This window comes from Typopeltis vanoorti, chromosome 2 (assembly GCF_054136105.1).
Source record: "Typopeltis vanoorti isolate ZY-2024b chromosome 2, IOZ_Tvanoo_1.0, whole genome shotgun sequence".
Classification (NCBI taxonomy): domain Eukaryota; kingdom Metazoa; phylum Arthropoda; class Arachnida; order Uropygi; family Thelyphonidae; genus Typopeltis; species Typopeltis vanoorti.
The window spans coordinates 100,666,818-100,689,117 of record NC_143550.1 but is presented as its reverse complement, the minus strand read 5'-3'; the positions used below and the strand labels follow the sequence as shown (position 1 = coordinate 100,689,117).

The 22,300-nt window shown below is 35.0% G+C and overlaps 1 protein-coding gene across 1 annotated transcript in view; it reads left to right on the top strand.

Moving 5' to 3' along the window:
- The window catches only part of wol (Dolichyl-phosphate beta-glucosyltransferase wollknaeuel), a 172,075-nt gene that overhangs the window by 5,637 nt on the left and 144,138 nt on the right, over positions 1–22,300 (top strand). The window contains exon 2 of the mRNA XM_090412410.1: positions 11,673–11,853. Within this exon, the coding sequence (XP_090268536.1) occupies positions 11,673–11,853 (181 nt within the window). The remainder of the gene's footprint in view (positions 1–11,672; positions 11,854–22,300) is intronic.

Below are 22,300 nucleotides of genomic sequence, written 5' to 3'. Positions count from 1 at the left end.
TTTTGTTTGGATTATTGCTGAGGCATCTAAATAGCCTCCAAGCTTTTTGGCTACTCCTTCCCATATCTATTTCATTCAGTAACTTTATCCATTGTTCCTATTTTGCTTCAGATATGGATGTAACAACCTGTTGTCTGCTTGCTATAGTTTCATCACTAAAAGGATCTCTTTCAAATAAGTTGCAGTATTCTATCAGTTGAGCAGTTATCCTTGGAAATAACATATGCTCCCGAGAAGCTATCCCTCGTGGGATAGCTTCTCGGGAGCATATCTGAACGGATTCAATGACTTGGTCATAGGTCTCTGGAACTGGGTTAATGTTCTTGATTTTTTCATCTAATAGGTTAGAAAATTTTTCTCAGTTTGCCTTTTTAAAATTATATCTTTGTCTAAAAGGAACAATTTGTGGTCGAATTGCTGCTAGTAGTTGACACATTATAGGTCAATGTGTCAACTACCTTCTCCCTCACAAAGACGAGATCTGGGTTATAGCCCCACCTCCATCTTCTGCTGTAAAAGGAAGGAGGATGTTTACTATCGTGAATAAGGGATAGCCGGTATGATTTAGCCCATTCCAACACAGCCTCTCATTCATATCATCTTGCTGGTAACCCCAGACGCTACTGTGGCTGTTAAAATCACCGATAAAGAAAGACACTTTCTGCCTGTTAAGATTGGTAGGAGGTTTAAAGGAGAAAGCTACATTTGGGCGTTTGTAGATGGAATAGATGGCAGATTCTCCTCTGTAACAGATGTTGCGAGGATCTGAAGATCTGGTCTAATGAAAATGGCACTACCATATTTGCTATGGGGATATACTACTGCCAATTTCATTCCTGGAATTTTCGGACATTGTTGATTTATATCTCTCTGTGTTTCCTGTATATACAGTATATCACAATTTTGTTCTTGACAAGTTTATGCAAGAGTTCTTCTTTATGTGTTGAGAGACCCTCTATATTCACAGAAATTATCGTAATTTTAAACTCTGATAAAATCTTGTCCCGTCTTCTGAGAGTCATTTTAAATAGATTAAGTTAAAAGTTCTAGGCACAATAAATGCATAAAAGTTGCTTCTGGAGCAGAAGGATCAGACAGTGTTAACACTGTTGCCCAGGGGATGCCTGAATGCATAAATCACACATTCTACTAGGAGGCACCTTCCATGTCCCCAAGGTACTCCAACAATGATGGAAAAATATGATGAAAGGAAATCTTCAACATGATAAATGACCACAAAGGAAGCTAGCGAGTTCAGTGGAAGTTGTGTGCATCCATGTTGCTAGACCACTCGAGGAAAGTGTCCTAAGTTAATTTCTAGTTGCTGAATAGAACTTTTTCTAAGCCTTTTTTCGACTGATTCCTGAGTTAGTCAATCCCTGACAAGCAGGTTTTTTTTTCCTGTAAACTCAAGAAAATCAACTGCAGAAACCCCGCTATTTTCAGACATTAAACATAATGTTAGGAGGGACTACAAGATGGCCACGCTTCTCAGCCGCCTTTCTTCACTGGATTCCGTGTATAATTAGTGATAGTCTTGGGCCAGCTATCTCTGATTGGCTACCGGAGGAGAATGAACTGCCCCCTTCTCAATCTCCAAAAGTTAGATATGGCCAAAACAGCCTTGCCTAGGAGAATAAATGTCATTAGCAGATTTATATTTTATTTATTTATTTTAGTTACCTGTCTCTGAACTCTCCACTCTTTCTTCATCCACAAATTCACACAACCAAATCTGTACATATTATACTACATCAAATTCTTATTAAGAGGTGAAGACAAATTCTTATCTTCACCTCTTTTGCAGTTGGGTTCCTGAACTTCATAATCATCCCTGGATATCTTGTTCATCAGTTTTTTGTTTTTTTTTCAGTCAAATTTTAGCAGCATAGCATATTGCCTGCAATCTCATGATTCCAAAATATGAAGAATTACACCTGGCAGTATTTAATTTCCCCTCTGTTCACATCTGCTCATTCAAGTCTTCCTAAAGTGATATTATAATGATGTTTCTTTACAAAGCAGTACAGCTTCCTGTAGTATTTTAAAATGGTACTGTATCTCAATGATTTCTTTTCAACCATCCTCAACTTTGCCATAAGCAGAGAACTGGATTTCTCAAATCATTTATTATTATACAGATGAAACTGTTGTATACTAGTTTTCATAAATCAAGAAACAAAGAGAAAAATTGGGTAAATCTGGGGAAAAAGTTAAGAAAAAAAAATGAAAATCAGGATGTTATGTAAAAAGTGATGCTGAATCTAGTTATTGTCAGTGGTGTAGCTAAAGTTTTTGCCGCCCCCCCTCTCAATACACACCAAAAATACTACAAAAAGTCAAAACGAAATATAGAGAAATAAATTAAAACACTGTTTATTTTTGAACTAAAACTTTAATTTCAACATTCTAAAATGTTATTTTCTTGCTTTTCTGTTAGCATAATCGTCGATGACATTGGCAAAGTCCATTTCATAGGAATGTACATAATTCTTAATCAATTTTATTTAGAAAAAACTCTCACAACTAGCAACACTGACAGCAATTGTGAGGAAAATTCACAGTAGTATTATAATATTTGGAACTGAGTTCTCGAGACTGTATTTTAGAATTAACTGCAAAAGTTCAAAAAGCTTCAAAGTGCTACCCAGGGTGGACCCCCCCCCCATAGCTATGCCTCTGGTATTTTGGAGCGATAACAAGACATTTTATTTTATTAAAATTCTTGTATATGGTTGCAAGATATTGTTTAACTGATGAATTCAGGTGGTGGTGAGAAATGGTAAGACTAGATACAGGCCAAAGTTGGACAGAGGTAGCCAGATGGTTTACAGACTGGAACCAAATCCAGCAGTCACAAACAGCATGCCGGAGATATAGTGAAGAGAGGCCACACACACACTTCAGTGAGTGATGCATACTTAGGCATCGCTCACTGGGCTAATGCTGGGCTTGGGGAAGAGAACTTACTGGGCCCTCTGAAGTGGAAAAAAAGCAGAAAATAACTTATGCCTGGGCATAATAACTTATGCCCTTAAAAATTCTGGCCTCTGGGGATCTTATCCCCCCCCCCCCCAACTCCTCATCAGAGCTGTACATATCTCATAGTATCTGCTTGCTAAAACAGAAGTGTCACTCCAAATCAGCTGCGATTTGACCTTATGTCAGCTATGGGAGTATTTATATCTGCTTCTTCTGTGTGTGTGTGCAGAAGGCTTTACAAAGGTGGTCTGTATATAGGGGCACACAGACTACCAGGTGACTGGTAGTCTGTGTGCCCCTATCATCATGCCATAGGAGAGAACATTTGAAATGGGCCAAGCTCTCTGAACTGGGCCAAGATCAATGAGGGTGGGTATTATTTACTGATGAATCCCTTTACAAAGCAGTACCAGGCCTGCTCTGATCTGGAGAGAATCAAGGGTATGTTACCATTCCTCTAACATACAAAAGGGACGACACTTATGGTGGAGGTAGTGTGACGGTTTGAGGGAGGCATCTTGTTGGGTGGACATACAAGTTAATACAGGAGTTCAGAACGTCGTGCATATGGTCTATGCACGAGGTCCTGAACTTGTGCATTGACCTACATATATGTAGGTCTATGCATGTCTCCTCCCTATGCAGGTGTGATAGGGTAGACATCCTATAAGATATAATTCGTGTTGTCACTGAGCAAAGCTTGTGGACCAATGTCTCAATAGGAGACTATCGTGAGTATGGGCTGGTCAGCCAGGTCTCCTGATCTTAATCCAGTTGAGCATGTCTGGGGGGAAGCTTTAGGTATACATGTTGCTGCTTTCTTTCTAACTCCCCCCCCCCCCAAAAAAAAAAAAAATTGAGGGACTTATGAGAGTTTTGCAGGAACAGTAGTTATTAGTAAGCTTTTGGACATCATTATTCAGAACACACGCAATTTACAGACAAAAATTACTAGTTGTGGTGGTGTTGGAGGTGGGCGGTAGATGGCGTTGATTCGTAGTAGAGGTAAGGTGTAGAGACAGTTGAAGATGTCCTCCCGCGATGAGTCTTCAGACTCCTTGGAGGTATCATCAGGAATAATAATAATAATAATAATTATGAACATTATGGAACATTGTTGTGAGCGTTGTATTACTGTGTGTGTGTGGGGGGGGTGAGCATATTCCTTATTGAGACACTTTGACAATCTCATTTTAACCTCTTGTTTTTGATCATTGTCATCATGTACCCATTTGTTACTGAATTAAACTAGTTATTTTAAATTTTTGTGAATGTTTCTTTCACATTTCATATCATACTGCTTTTCACAGAATTGCATAAAATTCATCATAAAGCTTTTGAGTTACCATGATTTTTCTCTTCGTTCCTTAATTTATGGAAATCAGTGTCATTTGGAAGGCTGTTTTAGCACCACCCTTATGCAGTGCTACTATCATATCCTCATTATTACCACATTAACACTCCCAAGGTGTAATATTGCAATGACATTCCTTCAGTATTTCTACGTCACAGTGAAAACTAGGTGACTGAATCTGAGCACAATAGTATGTGTGCTCTGACCAGTTCTTTATAGAGTTACACAACTACCTCCATATTCCTACTTGTCAGCATACTTCTTATCATAGCAGCAATGCAGTGTACAGTCTTTGCAATACTCACATTGTGTTCTTTGAACTGTAGTTCACTGTTAACTGTTAACCGCAGATCTTCAGTTCATCCACTTCTGAAATCCATTTCAATCAATACAGTACACAGCCTTCTATCTCTGCACTCCACCCTTGCACTTTATTAATATTAAAACTGTAATCTCACTCATTTGTCCAAGCTAAAGATCTATTGATATCTTCCTGAAGGGAATTGACATCAGCGATGCTACTTAGAATTCTCCCCAACTTTTCATCATCAGCAAACAACTTAAGATTATTTAACAAATAAGTTAAACAGCAAGGACCTAAGAACAGAACCCTGGAGCAAGCTATTGGTTATCTTTCTTTTTTGAAACACTTCTTATCACACACAACTTGCTTGTATCATTCACCCTTCAATCCTGCTTACCAATCTATTATCCATTTCCATTTTCTGCATCTTGTACACCAATCATGTAATCTACTAAACATTTTTGCAAACTCCAAGAATATCACTGTATATGAATTTCCCTTAACCAACTAATTTGTCACTTTATAAGATGCAGTAGATTGCAAAAACAAGATCTATCCTTTATAAATCCATGCTGATCACCATAAAGAATCCTGTTAATTATGTATTTTATTCCTAACAAACCTCTCCAGTACTTTGACCACAACTGCTAATATACAGACTGGTCTATAATTTGAGAACCATGTTTGTGGAGTGATACTATTTTGCCTCTATCCATTGTTTAGGAACCTTTCTCACTTCAAGCCTTTCATTAAATAACCAGGTCAAGGCATAGCTGACCCTTTGCAATCTCTTAAAAATACATGAAAGGTTTGCAATTGGTTAAATTCCTCAGGAGTGGAAGATGAGTAAGATAGAACCATTGCAATAGGGTGGTGCTAAGATTTTGGAAAAAATGCTAAGCACTTGCATACAGAATTGGACACATGAAGACGTTATTATTATTTTTATGACCCCCCCCCCCCAAGGAGTCCATGGACTTGTTGCAGTAGGACAATCCATTCTGTGCAACCCACCATCTACACCTCAGTCCCCTGTCTACACACCATTATGGCAAGCATGGATTTGTTAAGGGATGCTGTTGTTTTAGTAATCTGGTTGCATTCTATATTAGAGTAACAGGAGTAATGGATGAGGGTAAGACATACACTGTCTTTTTTTGGATTTTGCACTGGCATTTAAGGGTGCCACATGAAAGGTTGAGGTATAAGTTGCAACATGTGGGTTTGGATATATGTTTGGGGAACTGGATTGGTAACTGACTTTCTGATATCAGAGAGTTGTGTATGGGTGAGCAGGAAAGTTACAAGTAGAGTTCAGTACCAGGACCATTACCCTTCAATGATGTCACTGGATTACAGGGAGATATTCAGTTGTTTGCAGATGATGTGAAGCTTGGAAAGGTTATTAGTAATATTGCTAATATTGTGGCTCCTCAAGAGGATTTGAATAAGCTGGAAAGGGAAATAAATAAATTGGGATGTCAATTTAACAGTGAAATGTAAGGTTTTGAAATTTGGAATTCACGTATAAGTTGCTTCATTACTTGGAGTTGTACTGGGGGGGGGAGGATGACTGTAAGTTCAGATGTATTATGTGACACCTCCAAGGAGTCCAGATACTCATCGAGGGGGGGGGGGAACCTACTCTTCAACTCTCCATCTCCACCACTCAATCCATCAACTACACCAGTGCCATCTACTGCCCACTATATCACTAGTATTTTCACAGACAATCACAAACATCCATGCCAACGGCAGGATTTGAACCTGCAGCCTTTTGGCTGGAGAGTGGATACGCCAACTACTCGGCCAACCAGGCCAGCATATCACAAATGTCATGAACAGTTTAGTAAGGATCCCAAATTTCATTCAAATCAATGTGCTCATTGCTCAGAAATAATGTGCATGGATTGACAGAGGAAATGGTTTAGATTCTAACAGGTTCTGTCATTTTGTTCAACTCATCTAAAAATTTGTGTTGTTAATGCATAAGTTATATTTTTAGTAGCATTTGCTATTATCACTTTTTGATGTCTATTAATATAATTACAGTAATTCCTTAATTAACTGATTGAATTGGGAAATCACTTTTGTGGTCAGATAATTGAGGGCATGGTTAATTGAAGGTACAGTTATGTAGTACTCTACCAGAAGTTGGTTGATATACAGTGGTGTACTTGGATTTTGCAAAGGCTTTTGGTAGACTGCCACATGACAAGCTCTTAATTAAATTGAAAGAGATGGGATTGGATAACAGACTTCTGTGTTGGGTCAGTGACTGGCTGTCAGATAGGTATCAGAAAGTTGTATATGGGGTATCTCGAAACTCCATATATATATATATATATATATATATATATATACAGTATCTCAAAAGAGAAAGGTCACCAGTGGTGTGCCACAGGGGTCAGTTTTTGGGCCATTGTTGTTCAATTTGTATGCTAATGATATTGAGTTGGGATTAACTTGTGATATCCAGATGATGCAAAACTGGGGAGAGGAATGCACAGTCAGGCTGAAGTTAATGCCTTACAAGAGGACTTGAATAGATTGCATGAATGGGCAGGTAAGTGGAACTGTCAGTTCAATGTTGCCAAGTGTAAGGTTTTGAGATTTGGTAAGCAACAATGGGATGCCAAGTATACACTTGGTGGGGAAACTTTAACAGAAGTAGAGGAGATGGGAGATCTAGCAGTGATGGTGGACAAGGACCTGAAATTCAGGAGCCACATTGCATAAATTGTGAAGACATCACAACGAATAATGGCAATGATGCAGAGAACCCTGGCATGCAGAAATAGACAGGTTATGATTCCATTGTATAAGGCCTTGATCAGGCCTCATATGGATTATTCTGCACAGATTTGGTCGCTGGGTTTTCATGGTGACGAGGATATGTTGGAAAGGGGTACAGAGAAGATTCCCAAAGGTAGCCAGTGGTCTTTGGAATGTGGAGTACGAGGACAGATTGAGGGAATGTAAGTTGCCGGGCCTCGTGAATAGGAGGAAGAGGGGGGGGGGATATGATTGAGGCATATAAACTGGTCAGGGGTTGTTATCAGATAGACATGGAAGAGATTTTTCATAGAATTGGAGAGGGAAGTAGAACAAGAGGCCATTGCTGGAAACTGTATAAGGAGAATGTGAGCAAAGGAGTGAGAAGCAGGTTCTTTGCATGGAGGGTGGTTGGTGAGTGGAATGCATTGCCTGAGTGTGTTGTGGCATTGAATCAGTTTAAGACGCGGTTGGATGAGCATTGTATGCAATAGTGAGTACCTCCCACCGATGAGTCTCTGACTCCATGGAAGTCAGGTGTTGATGATAATAATAATAATATGCTAATCCATTCTTCGGGGGTTAATTAACTGAGGTTTGAAGGTGAATAATTGAGATACTGTATTATTATTATCACAAACCACCTTGAAATCAGCTGACTCATCATGGGAGGTCTCACTGAGAAATTAACATATCTAGCATATTTAACCTTAAACTTATTCACTCTCCTAGTATTCATTCTGGCAGTGCATTCCACTTGCTCACCATTTTTGTTTCCCCTCTTTTACTTAGTGTATTATTCCCTCTTTATTCATCTGGTAAAATTCTCTCACTAACTTAAACATCTCTATGGCATCACCTCTTTTCAGCCTGTCTGCAGTGTGTTACTTCAGCTGGTCTCCTTAACTAATTCCAGATCCTTTTTGGAGTTGCCACATCAAATGGAAACTAGGTGACTAAATTTGAGCACAAGTCTATGTGGTTTGACCAGTGCTCTCTATGGTTAAACAATCATCTCATTCTCTCTGCTTGCTCCGTATCTCTTATCATAGCAGCAATGCTATGATAAGAGATATGGAGTATCTAAGTTGATATTTAAGTTGCAGCACATGGGTCTGGATGTCAGATTGGTCAACTGGATTCAGGATTGGCTGTCTGATAGGTATCAGAGAGTTGTGTATGGTAGAGCAGTTTCCAGGAGGCAGAGGGTTACAAGTGGGGTCCCACAGGGCTCAGTACTAGGACCTATATTGTTTAACCTTTATATCAATGACATAGCCAGTGGATTGCAGGGGGATATTCAGTTGTTTGCGGATGATGCGAAGCTGGGAAGGATTATTAGTAATAGTGCAGATGTGGTAGCCCTGCAAGAGGATTTAAATAAGCTAGATAGATGGGCAAATGAATGGGGGTGTCAGTTTAATGCAGCAAAATGTAAGGTCTTGAGGTTTGGGAAACATTGATGGGATGCTGCATACTCTATGGCAGGAGTTATACTGGAGGAAGTAGGGGAGATAAGAGATCTGGGGTTGATGATTGATAGAAACCTGAAGTTTAGGGGACATATTGCAAAGGTGGTGAAGGTAACACAGAGGATTACTGCTATTATGAGAAGGACACTGACCTGCAGAGATAAGAGGGTTATCATTCCGTTGTATAAGTCTCTGATCAGACCACACTTGGACTATTGTTCTCAGATTTGGTCCCCAGGATTTGAAGGGGATAAATTAACTGTGGAAAGGATACAAAGACGGATGACAAAGATGGTTTCAGGACTGTACAAGGATAGTTATGAGGATCGTCTGAGAGAATGTGGACTGCAGAGTTTGGTGGATAGAAGAAGGAGAGGTGATATGATTGAGACTTTTAAACTGTTGAGAGGTGGTTACAGGGTTGACACTGGGGAGTTCTTTCGCTTGGCTGATCAGCGGGAAGGAGTGATGACAAGAGGCCATCCCTGGAAGTTACGAAAGGAAACTGAGCAAGAGGGTAAGGAGTGGTTTCTTTGTGTGGAGGGTGGTTGAGCCGTGGAATGCATTGCCTGATGGAGTGGTGGGAGCGAGAACAGTCAGTGAGTTTAAAGAGTGGTATGATAGACTTTGTGTTTCTCAGGGGGGGGACCTCCCCTCGATGAGTCTTGACAGACTTTATGTCTTAGGAAGGACCTCCCTCGATGAGTCTTTTGACTCCTTGGAGGCCTGAATAATAATAATATATTGTCTTTATAAAACTTGCAAAGTGTCATCTGAACTTCATTTCATTGTCTTTAACTCCCCAAATCTCAGTTACTAGTTAGTAATGATTATTTCTAGATGTATATTTTTCCTGTTAAACTTCAGTAATGAGTGACCATATTTGTATTTTCTTTGAACATATTTACTGATATATATATATATACAGGTATCTCTCAATTAACGTGATTAATTAATCCCTCGATATTACCGCATATATCAAAATCGCGTTAATGAAATCTAATAATCAATGGTAAAAATTACAATTCGTCCATGATCGATTACTGTATTGATAATTCATTTTATATGGTACTCTTTTAGGGAAGATAAAAAAATGAATGCGAAGTAAATGATTAATAAATACTTGTACCTGCATTAGGTATTGCAATTTTTTTTTTATCAAAAGAAGTTAGCAAGAATCGTTTGAACCGTTTTAGTTTTTTTTTCTTATCAGCATAAATTCTACGATAACAAGCAAAATAACTCACCAGACCTCAGCAAACAAGCAATAAAACATAAAGAAAAAACACTGCAAATATAAAACATGATGGTACAAATTAAGTGGATATTGAATCCAACATTATTTCATAGCCAAATATAGAAACTACAAGAGTTTCGTGCCAAATATATAAAAACTAAAAGTTTTGTCGGATGCAAACATTAGCAACCTTTTGGGCAACTTGTAGTAAAGGTGGAGTGAGCTCAAGATCACTTTCCTTAGTATTTTCCATAATGTAAAGCACATCTCCTAGAGGACATATATGATAAATAAACCTTTGGCTCTCTATTTCAGTAATACATGATGATTTATATATTTTCAGTTACAATCTAGAAATTATTGCACGAAGAATAAAAAAAAACAACTAAACCCTATTATGCTGACATCGGAGGTCACGGTATATCTCTCAGATACAATTTACTGTCAAATATCACAAACCATTACATAGCATGTGTTAAACCAATCTTACAGCAAAAAGCAGTGCGGAATATCACTCATAACATATGAATGCACAGCTACTCATGACCTCCAAGCTATACACTGAATTGTGTAAGAATATTTATATTAAACATTTTGCTTGTATCTCAGATTAGCTGTGAGAGCTCTGTAGGGTTAAAGGCACGTTAATCAAAACTCTTTCCACGTATATCAAGGGATTGTAGCAATTAATTTTGGCTCGTTAATCAAATTCCGCATTAAGCAAGGGATACCTGTGTGTATATATAACTATATATATATATATATGTGTGTGTGTGTGTATATGTATAGTTATATTTAGTTATCTTATGTCGCCGAATTGAAGCCTTTTGCTCTTTATATAATTAATAATTTATTAGGACACCGATACAAAATAAATAACAGAAAAAACTCATGTAGAAAGATTATTTAATAGTATAATTAAATTCTACGTGAGTTTTTTCCATTATTTATTTTGTATCGATATGTCTACTCACGGTATACCTCTTTTAAAACTTATTATTAGGACACCTTCTTGGCAATTCTCATAGTAGGGGTATATGTAAGTTCTGTTTGCTACAAACTTGGTATTTCTAGGTCTACCTGCTCACTGATGAGACCTCAATAAAGTTTGAAACCAGTCTAGGTGAGAAGGTCACTCATAATGTAGAACAGTAATACAGCTCCTAGGAGCTAGGTTTCACATTATGGGGAAATATCAAGAATAGTGATTGGAACTTGCTCCACCCTTACCATGAGTTGCCTCAGTGTTGCACTCCCTAAAGGGTCAGGTTGTAACACTATCCAGGTATTTGCTTATGCTTGGACTCGCCGAACTTTATATATTTACTATATTTGGCATGAAACTCTTTGAGTTTCTTATTTGGCTGTGAAACAATATGGGATGAAATATCCCTTAACTTAAATAAGTTTGTCGCCGAATTGAAGCCTTTGGCTCTTCATATAATTAATAAATATTTAGTTGCTTTTTTTTTTGTTCAATACTACGATATTTAGTTTTTGATTTCATAATTTCTGATATTTATAACTTCACATTTTTCTTGATTATAGTTTTGTGCAGTGCTGTATATAACAAGCCCTCCATTACCAATAATTTCATTCTTTGAAGAAGAGAAAACCTATATCAATCCTCTAAAAAATCATGGATCAAAATATTCTTTTCCACATATAAGTGATAATCCATCACTGGACTTGTCTGTAGTCATTCCAGCTTTTAATGAAGAAAAGCGATGTAAGAAAATATTGTAAATTAGTTTATGTTGAAATAATGATAAATTCTTTTGAATTATGGAATATATGGAGTTAATATTTAGGACATTATAGAGCTTAGTAATATGTTCTCAGCACAGAGGCATAATGCAATATAACAACTATTCAGACATTTGTAATGCTTTTAGTATCTCTGTAAGGAAATAATTTTAGTAATTTTTTTTAAATGAAAGAATAGACTTCCATTCTCTTTGGACCAACTTTCCTTTTCTAATATTTTCTAAGGATTACAATTCTGAAACCATTTGAGAGAAATGTTGCCAAACAATTGTCATGACTAATTGCCTTAAACATATGTACCATGTTTGGCAGAGTTGCTACTGATAAAAATTATATTTCATGAACTATCAGTAATAGAATCATAGAGTTTTAACTCACTTGCTGATGTAGAGACTTACCATTTCAGTGGTTTTTATTAGCTGCCTAAAATTTTTTATGTGTATCTCTGAGGCCTCAACAAACATGACAATAGCACTTGATCTCTCATTGGGTAGCCTTCATTATGGCAGAACTGCAGTTATTCAGTAACATAGCTTTTTCCTGCATTTGGTATTTGATGTCCTTTATATATCCCTACAGGAAAAGATGTAATGTGTGATGAAACTTGCTTTTCCACTTCATCTATCTAGAAACATTTCGTGTATGATAATGAAATGATAAGTGTATGATAATGAAATGTATAATCAAATTAGCCAAGCAAATAAGAAAAGGAGGATCATAATGGGCGATTTTAATTATGGCAATATAGGCTGGAATGATGAAATAGCAACTAGAAGTAAAGAAAACGAGTTTCTTGAGTTTTTGAGGGATAACTATCTCAGACAGTATGTAACAGAAGGCATATGAGGATTTGAGGGTCTTGGATTAGGTCATCTCATCAGAAGATGTAATTATAAATGAGGTGTCAAATCATCCACCAATTGGTGAGAGTGACTATGAGGTGATTGCCTGGGTGGTTGCCAGCAGTGTGAGGACCTCTGTGAGAAAAGGGTATATGTGGAACTACAAGGGGAGTGATTATGAAGAGCTCAGGAGACAGCTTGCAGATGTAGCATGGAATGAGAAGTTAGCTGGAAAAGATATCAATGCGGCTTCGTTGATTTTCAAAAACTATCTAGTAGATGCAATGTCTAAATGTATTCCAAGGGTGAGAAGGTTAAATAAGGTAGGTGTGAGATGGATGAATAAAGAGATTAAGCATGTGATACAGAGAAAAAGGGCATTGTGGAGGCAGCATAAGAGAAGTGGAAATAACCAATTCCATGAGGTCTGCAAAGACCAGGCAAGGAGGATGACTTGGTTGGTGAGAGTAGCTAAAGAGGTGTGAACAGCAGTTAGCAAATGATGCCAAAAAGAATCTTAAGGAGTTCTTTTGAAATGTAGCCAGCAAAAGAAAGAATGATTATGGAAGGATGACATTGATTGGAGAAAATGGTATAAAGACAGCTGTTGCAGAATGTGTGGTGGAGATACTTAATGAGCAGTTCATAAAGGTCTTTCAATCTTGTAAATGTGACTTCATGGAGAGATTGAGAGCAGTCGATGATGGGGAGGAGAGACTGACTGTAAGTGAGCAAGAGGTGTTTGTGGAGTTGAGTAAACTAGATGTTAATAAGGCTGTGGGACCTGATAATATATCGCAACATATTCTGAAGGAATGTGCCAGGGAGGTGTTTGATCACCTGCCTTAACAGATTTTTTTAATATGAGTCTTGCGCTCGGTCCAGTTTGTGGAGTTGAGTAAACTAGATGTTAATAAGGCTGTGGGACCTGATAATATATCGCAACATATTCTGAAGGAATGTGCCAGGGAGGTGTTTGATCACCTGCCTTAACAGATTTTTTTAATATGAGTCTTGCGCTCAGTCCAGTTCCTAAGGAGTGCAAGATTGTGCCACTTCATAAAGAAAGTGATCGAACTCAAGCATCAAACTATAGGCCTATCTGTGTGTCATGTGTTGTGGTTAAGTTGTTGGAGAAGCTTGTGAGAATTAGGATCCAGAGTGGGTTGACAACAATAGTATTGTCTTTGATGGACAGCATGGATTTGTTAAAGGGAGGTCATGTTTTAGTAATCTACTTACTTATCACAATAAAGTGACTGCTTCCTTGGACAGAGGAGAAGGATACACAGTAATATACTTGGATTTTGCAAAGGCTTTTGATAGAGTACCTCATGATTAAGTTGACAGTCAAACTAGAGCAGATGGGGTTGGATATTAGATTAGTGCATTGGATTAGAGACTGACTTTCTGATAGGTATCAACAAGTTGTGTATTGGGAGTGATTCCAGGAAAAGGAAAGTCACTAGTGGGGTGCCTCAGGGGTCTGTTTTAGGGCCATTACTGTTTAACTTGTATATTAATGATATAGGTGAAGATTTGGATGGAGATATTCAGTTGCTTGCAGATGATGCAAAGTTGGGACGAACCGTAAAGAGTAGTGAAGATGTTGAGGCCTTACAAGAATACTTGAATAAATTGAGTGATTTGGCATTCCTGCCCTTGCCCAATCACCTTTATCATCATTTACCACATATATCTGCTCAGTCTCAACTTCTCCACCCATATTGCAGTATACTCCATCTTCATACACACATTCACTGCTATTTTCAACATCCACTCTGTCTATGGCATGTCTCCCTGTCCACTCGAGCTCCCCTCCCGTTTCCCTGTTCCTCTTGCATTCCCGTTCTCTCCTCTCCTCTCTCTCACACTACCATCGTTTCCACTGCTAAGCACTTCTGTCTCTTCAATACCACTCTCCTGATCTTTCACTTTCTTCTCTTAATTCTGATCTCTTTCTTGCATCACACACTGCACTTCCATCTAGCAACAGTTTCTCCAGTGGACACACATACCAAAGCCATTCAAATGCAACCCATTTGAATGGCTTTGGTGTGTGTTAACAGAAAACTCTTCTCCTCACACGGCTCTGCTAGCATACTATTCGTGATTCTGGCCCCATGTTTTGACTCATCATTGATACCTCAGCAACACACTGACAACCTTTCCCACTACACTGTTTTCTTTCACTCTTCTCAATAACCCTCCTGATATTCGCCAATGCATACTCCTTATGTCCACTTAAATCATTGTTCTCTTGCTTGTTTCCTTCTCATGTCCAGCACCTGAATTATCCAGTTCATTCTTCCTTCTGGATAGCAGACCTTATGGATTCTCTCATTATCTAATTCTCTAAATATGGAATCTCCATACACTGCTATCCTGAAGTCACTTGTTGTCTCTTTTACTGTTTTTTCTTTCATCCTATTCTTTTGTATACTTTATATCTTATACTTTTATACTTTAGGACATTAGGAGATAGGGCCAAAATCTTATTATAACTGAACCCACTTGTGAAATACTCTTTCCTGTCTGGGATAGCTACTTTGCATATTGTATTTGAATCCTTTTTCTAAACTGTCATAAACCATTTCAACCTTGGTTTTTCTCATGAATATTCCCAAACATGAGATATTCACTAGAAAATTATGCACATCACAATAGCAGTGACCTCACTTTTTTTTTTCTCCTCTCTGATCTGAAAAACACATACTCATTTTTTGAAAGAGTTAGGTCTGCTTTGATCAGAAATGACCTCTCTTCTTTTTCACTTTCTGTTTTAACATGAAATTCTTCTCAAATCCATAACATTATTTTTCTTAAACTCATATCCACTACAGAATGCTCCCTAACAACCAGAAGCCAAGCCAGTATCTGGAGCCACCTCTGCAAAGATATAAATTGTTTTTGGGAAATCTGTCCGAGATGCATTTTCAAAAATCATCTATCACCTTAAGACATCCATGTCACAGTTGAATTCAAACTCATGGTCTTTGAAGTCAGGGATATTATCCACTTACACAACCAGGCTGGCAAACCATGCTCCATCTTCGCTTTTAAAAATAAAAATTATAGTCTTTGTTTATGCCACTCAGATAAAAAGACTATAAATTTAAACTATTAATTCAAAATAAAGATATTTAGTGGGGTTTTATTCTTTTTAAGGGTATCTAACACATTATACAATATTATGTTTACTGTTTTATATATCTATATATATATATATAAATGTATACTCATACCTATATACGCTGATATATATATATATATAAAAATGTATACTCATACCTATATACGCTGATATATATATATATATAAAAATGTATACTCATACCTATATACGCTGATATATATATATATATAAAAATGTATACTCATACCTATATACGCTGATATATATATATATATAAAAATGTATACTCATACCTATATACGCTGATATATATATATATATATAAAAATGTATACTCATACCTATATACGCTGATATATATATATATATATAAAAATGTATACTCATACCTATATACGCTGATATATATATATATATATATAAAAATGTATACTCATACCTATATACGCTGATATATATATATATATAAAAATGTATACTCATACCTATATACGCTGATATATATATATATATATATAAAAATGTATACTCATACCTATATACGCTGATATATATATATATATATATAAAAATGTATACTCATACCTATATACGCTGATATATATATATATATATATATAAAAATGTATACTCATACCTATATACGCTGATATATATATATATATATATAAAAATGTATACTCATACCTATATACGCTGATATATATATATATATATATAAAAATGTATACTCATACCTATATACGCTGATATATATATATATATATATAAAAATGTATACTCATACCTATATACGCTGATATATATATATATATATATAAAAATGTATACTCATACCTATATACGCTGATATATATATATATATATATAAAAATGTATACTCATACCTATATACGCTGATATATATATATATATATATAAAAATGTATACTCATACCTATATACGCTGATATATATATATATATATATAAAAATGTATACTCATACCTATATACGCTGATATATATATATATATATATAAAAATGTATACTCATACCTATATACGCTGATATATATATATATATATATAAAAATGTATACTCATACCTATATACGCTGATATATATATATATATATATAAAAATGTATACTCATACCTATATACGCTGATATATATATATATATATATAAAAATGTATACTCATACCTATATACGCTGATATATATATATATATATATAAAAATGTATACTCATACCTATATACGCTGATATATATATATATATATATAAAAATGTATACTCATACCTATATACGCTGATATATATATATATATATATAAAAATGTATACTCATACCTATATACGCTGATATATATATATATATATATAAAAATGTATACTCATACCTATATACGCTGATATATATATATATATATATAAAAATGTATACTCATACCTATATACGCTGATATATATATATATATATATAAAAATGTATACTCATACCTATATACGCTGATATATATATATATATATATAAAAATGTATACTCATACCTATATACGCTGATATATATATATATATATATAAAAATGTATACTCATACCTATATACGCTGATATATATATATATATATATAAAAATGTATACTCATACCTATATACGCTGATATATATATATATATATATAAAAATGTATACTCATACCTATATACGCTGATATATATATATATATATATAAAAATGTATACTCATACCTATATACGCTGATATATATATATATATAAAAATGTATACTCATACCTATATACGCTGATATATATATATATATAAAAATGTATACTCATACCTATATACGCTGATATATATATATATATAAAAATGTATACTCATACCTATATACGCTGATATATATATATATATAAAAATGTATACTCATACCTATATACGCTGATATATATATATATATAAAAATGTATACTCATACCTATATACGCTGATATATATATATAAAAATGTATACTCATACCTATATACGCTGATATATATATATATATAAAAATGTATACTCATACCTATATACGCTGATATATATATATAAAAATGTATACTCATACCTATATACGCTGATATATATATATATATAAAAATGTATACTCATACCTATATACGCTGATATATATATATATATAAAAATGTATACTCATACCTATATACGCTGATATATATATATATATAAAAATGTATACTCATACCTATATACGCTGATATATATATATATATAAAAATGTATACTCATACCTATATACGCTGATATATATATATATATAAAAATGTATACTCATACCTATATACGCTGATATATATATATATATAAAAATGTATACTCATACCTATATATGCTGATATATATATATATATTTTTAAAAATAGATTTAATGACTTAAAAACCGAGATTACTTATAAAGATTTAATAAGATTAATACAACTAGTTTCAGCTTATAATAGCCTTCATCTGGTATTCTTAAAGGAAGAGAATAGTAATAAACATTGAAGTATCTAAAAACTTGAAAATACAGGTAAAATATCGCCACACATAATTGATACATAAAAAACGTTGTACTTTTTCAAGTTGTTCTAACAGACATTCCATTGTTTATTGCAAGTATGCATGCAGACTCATGTGAACGCCAATATTGAATAACTGCAGCATGGCTATCTGGGATGTTATAACTTAAATTGTTGTTTAAGTGGACAGGATTCAGAAGGATTTCCCTTGATTCTATAATTTTTCCCTCAAACTCATCATCAGAGCGAAAAATATTTTCTGATCTATCCCAGCAAACGAGTGGCTTTGTTGATCATCATTAGGATTATTTGAAAAAAGAACATGACTGGATAACGCAGTTGCATGTGATCTTTTGTAAGAGATGTCTCTTTTATGCTCTTCTATACATTGATATAGAAGAGCATAAAAGAGCTCTTCTCTTTTATGCTCTTCTTTTAGTTTGTCCGAAATAAGGGATATTGCAATCGCACCATAATTTATATACACCTGGATATTTTAGGTTGTGATGAGGAGGCTTTGGATGACTGATTAGAGAACGGATTTTTGGAAGGGTGGTGAAGAACGTCTTGATGTTATATTTTTTAAGGACTTTTGCTAATTTTTTAGAGACTGTGCTAATATATGGGATGGAGATGCTGCCTTTAAAATTACTAGTTCCTGTGGTGCACTGTTTAGGAGGATCCAGAAGAAATTTCTTAATCGTTTTTTCAGAGTAACCATTTTGTTTAAAGGTAAGCAAGAATTGATTTATTTCTTTTTGTTCATCTTGTTCATTCAAGAGAGAGCGTGCTCTGTGTCCTAAGGTAGATATAGTTCCAAGTTTTTGTGGTGGAAAATGATGAGAAAGATTATGCAGATATCTATTGGAATGAGTAGGTTTTCTGTATATAGAGATTTTTAATCTTTCAGAGCAACGTGTAAGCATGACATCCAGGAAAGGCAAGGAGTTATTATATTCTAGATCAGCAGTAAATTTTATAATAGGATGTTGGATGTTAAGATGATTAAGAAAAGCTATGAGAGATGTGTGCCCGTGATTCCAAACAATGAAAATATCATCAACATATCTTTACCAAACTTTCGGTTTAAATGAGAAGGAAGATATGGCTTTCGTTTCAAAATCTTCAACGAAGATGTTAGCTAGAACTGGGGACAAAGGATTGCCCATTGCCAGGCCTGGTTTTTGTTGGTAAATGGAGTCCTGATATTCAAAGTAACCAGAATGAATGCAATGTTTTAATAAAGCAAACATTTTTTTGGATAATTTGCCCTTTAGTAATGTAAGTACCTCATCTGTAGGAACATTAGTAAACAAAGATATTACTTTAACATGCAGAGAGAAGCAAGTTGTTGTTCCTCTGTATCGAGCCTTGATAAGACCCCATCTGGACTTCTGTGCCCAGTTATGGGCACCAGGGTTTCTTTGTGATGGGGAGGAAGTGGAGAGGGTCCAGAGACGAGTGACCAAGATGATAGCAGGTCTGTGGAATGAACCTTATGAGAATAGGTTGAGGATTTGTGGGTTGCAGAAATTGGACGATAGGCAAAGGAGGGGTGATATGATTGAGACATTCAAATTACTGAAGGGTTTTTATAAGATTGATCCAGAAGATATTTTTGAAAATATGACTGGTGGTGGGAGGACTAGGGGCCATGCATGGAAGCTGGGCAAGAGCGTGGTTGACAAGGGAGTTAGAGCTAGGTTTTTTACTTGGAGAGTGGTGAATGAGTGGAATAAGTTTCCAGAGTCTGTTGTGGGTGCTACGACCGTGAATGAGTTCAAGGCAAGGTATGATAGATAGTGTGTCAATGTCGAATAGTTGTTCTTGACATGATGTTAGGGCCTCCCTCTATGAGTCTGCCGACTCCTTGGAGTTTCCCAGAACAACAACAATAATAATAATAATAATAATAATAATAATAATGTCAAAACTTGCTAGAATGTCATTTTCATTGATGGGAATATCTTTTATATGTGAAACAAAATCTGTGGTGTTTTTGATGAAAGATGAAGATTTATTGGAGAAACACTTGAGGTACTTTGCTAGATATTTTGAAAGTTTATATGTAGGTGAATCAATTCCTTCCACAATTGGGCGAAGAGGGATGTTTTCTTTATGAATTTTGGGAACTCCATAGATGCGTGGGATAAGAGGATGTAGAGAGCGTAAAGAGAGGCGAACATTATGAGGAAGTTCACTCGCAGTCTTTAACAAGTTGTTTGTACGGTTTTGTAATTCTCTTGTAGGATCTTCCTGAAGAATTGAATATGTCGAACTATCTCCAAGTAATTGAAGCATTTTGTTGTGGTAATCTTCGGAGTTGAGGATGACCGTGGAATTGCCTTTATAAGCAGGTAAAATAATAATGTTACTGTTCTGTTTTAGATTTTTTAGGGCTTGTCTTTCAGCCAGAGAAATATTATCTGTTGGAGGTTTAGCATTATTTATAATGAAAATTGATTCAATACGAAGAAGTTTTGCCAAATGATTAGGAATGAGTGAACTTGCCTTTTCTATTTTTGTAAGGAGAGATTCTTTAGGGATAAATTTTGGTGAGGGAATGAAATTGAGACCTTTGCGAAGAATATCAGTTTCCGCATCCGTTAAAATATGAGAAGATTTGTTCACTACAACTTTTTCAGGATTAATATGGGCTTCACTATGACTAGATCTGTTTTGTATCCTTTGTAGATTATTAAATTTCCGGATAAGAGTATACTTATTATTGTTTTGTATTCGAGTGGCTTGTGCTTCCTGTTAATGATAAAATCATGTAAGTTATCATTATCCATCATTATTTCAAGTTTTTGAGCTAAAGATCTTTTAGTGGTGAACAAAAAAGCTAAACAACGTTTTGTGTCTGAAATTCTTTCACTGAGGAGATTATGATAAATTCTTTTAGCGCGTTCTGTTGTTATTTTTTCTTGAAAAGAGATGAATTTAGGAAAAACTGAATGGAACTTACAACGTTTGAGAAATACTAACCTGTTTATTTTCAGGCCTATTTTCTTCAATGTTTTTTTAAAATTCCTTTTTATGTTAATTAGAGATGCCTTGTCATTTAGGCTATAGATGCAATTATATGCTTCAACTCGGTTGTTGTGATACATTTTTAAAAATAGATTTAATGACTTAAAAACTGAGATTACTTATAAAGATTTAATAAGATTAATACAATTAGTTTCGGCTTATAATAGCCTTCATCAGGTATTCTTAAAGGAAGAGAATAGTAATAAACATTGAAGTATCTAAAAACTTGAAAATACAGGTAAAATATCGCCACACATAATTGATACATAAAAAATGTTGTACTTTTTCAAGTTGTTCTAACAGACGTGCCATTGTTTATTGCAAGTGTGCGTGCAGACTCACGTGAACACCAATATTGAATAACTGCAGCATGGCTATCTGGGATATTATAACTTAAATTGTTGTTTAAGTGGACAGGATTCAGAAGGATTTCCATTGATTCTATAATTTTTCTCTCAACCTCTTCATCAGAGCGAAAAATATTTTCTGATCTATCTGATATGTTTATATATATATATAAATGTATACTCATACCTATACATGTTGATATATATATATATATATATATATATATATATATATATATAAAAAAATGTAAATGTATACTCATGCCTATACACACACACACACACACACACACACACACACACACACACATATATATATATATATATATAAAAATGTAAATATATACTCATGCCTGTATACGCTGATATATATATATATATATGTAAATGTATACTCATGCCTATATACACACACACACACACACACACATATATATATATATATATATAAATATAAATGTATACTCATACCTATATAATGCTGATATGTGTAAATGTGTACT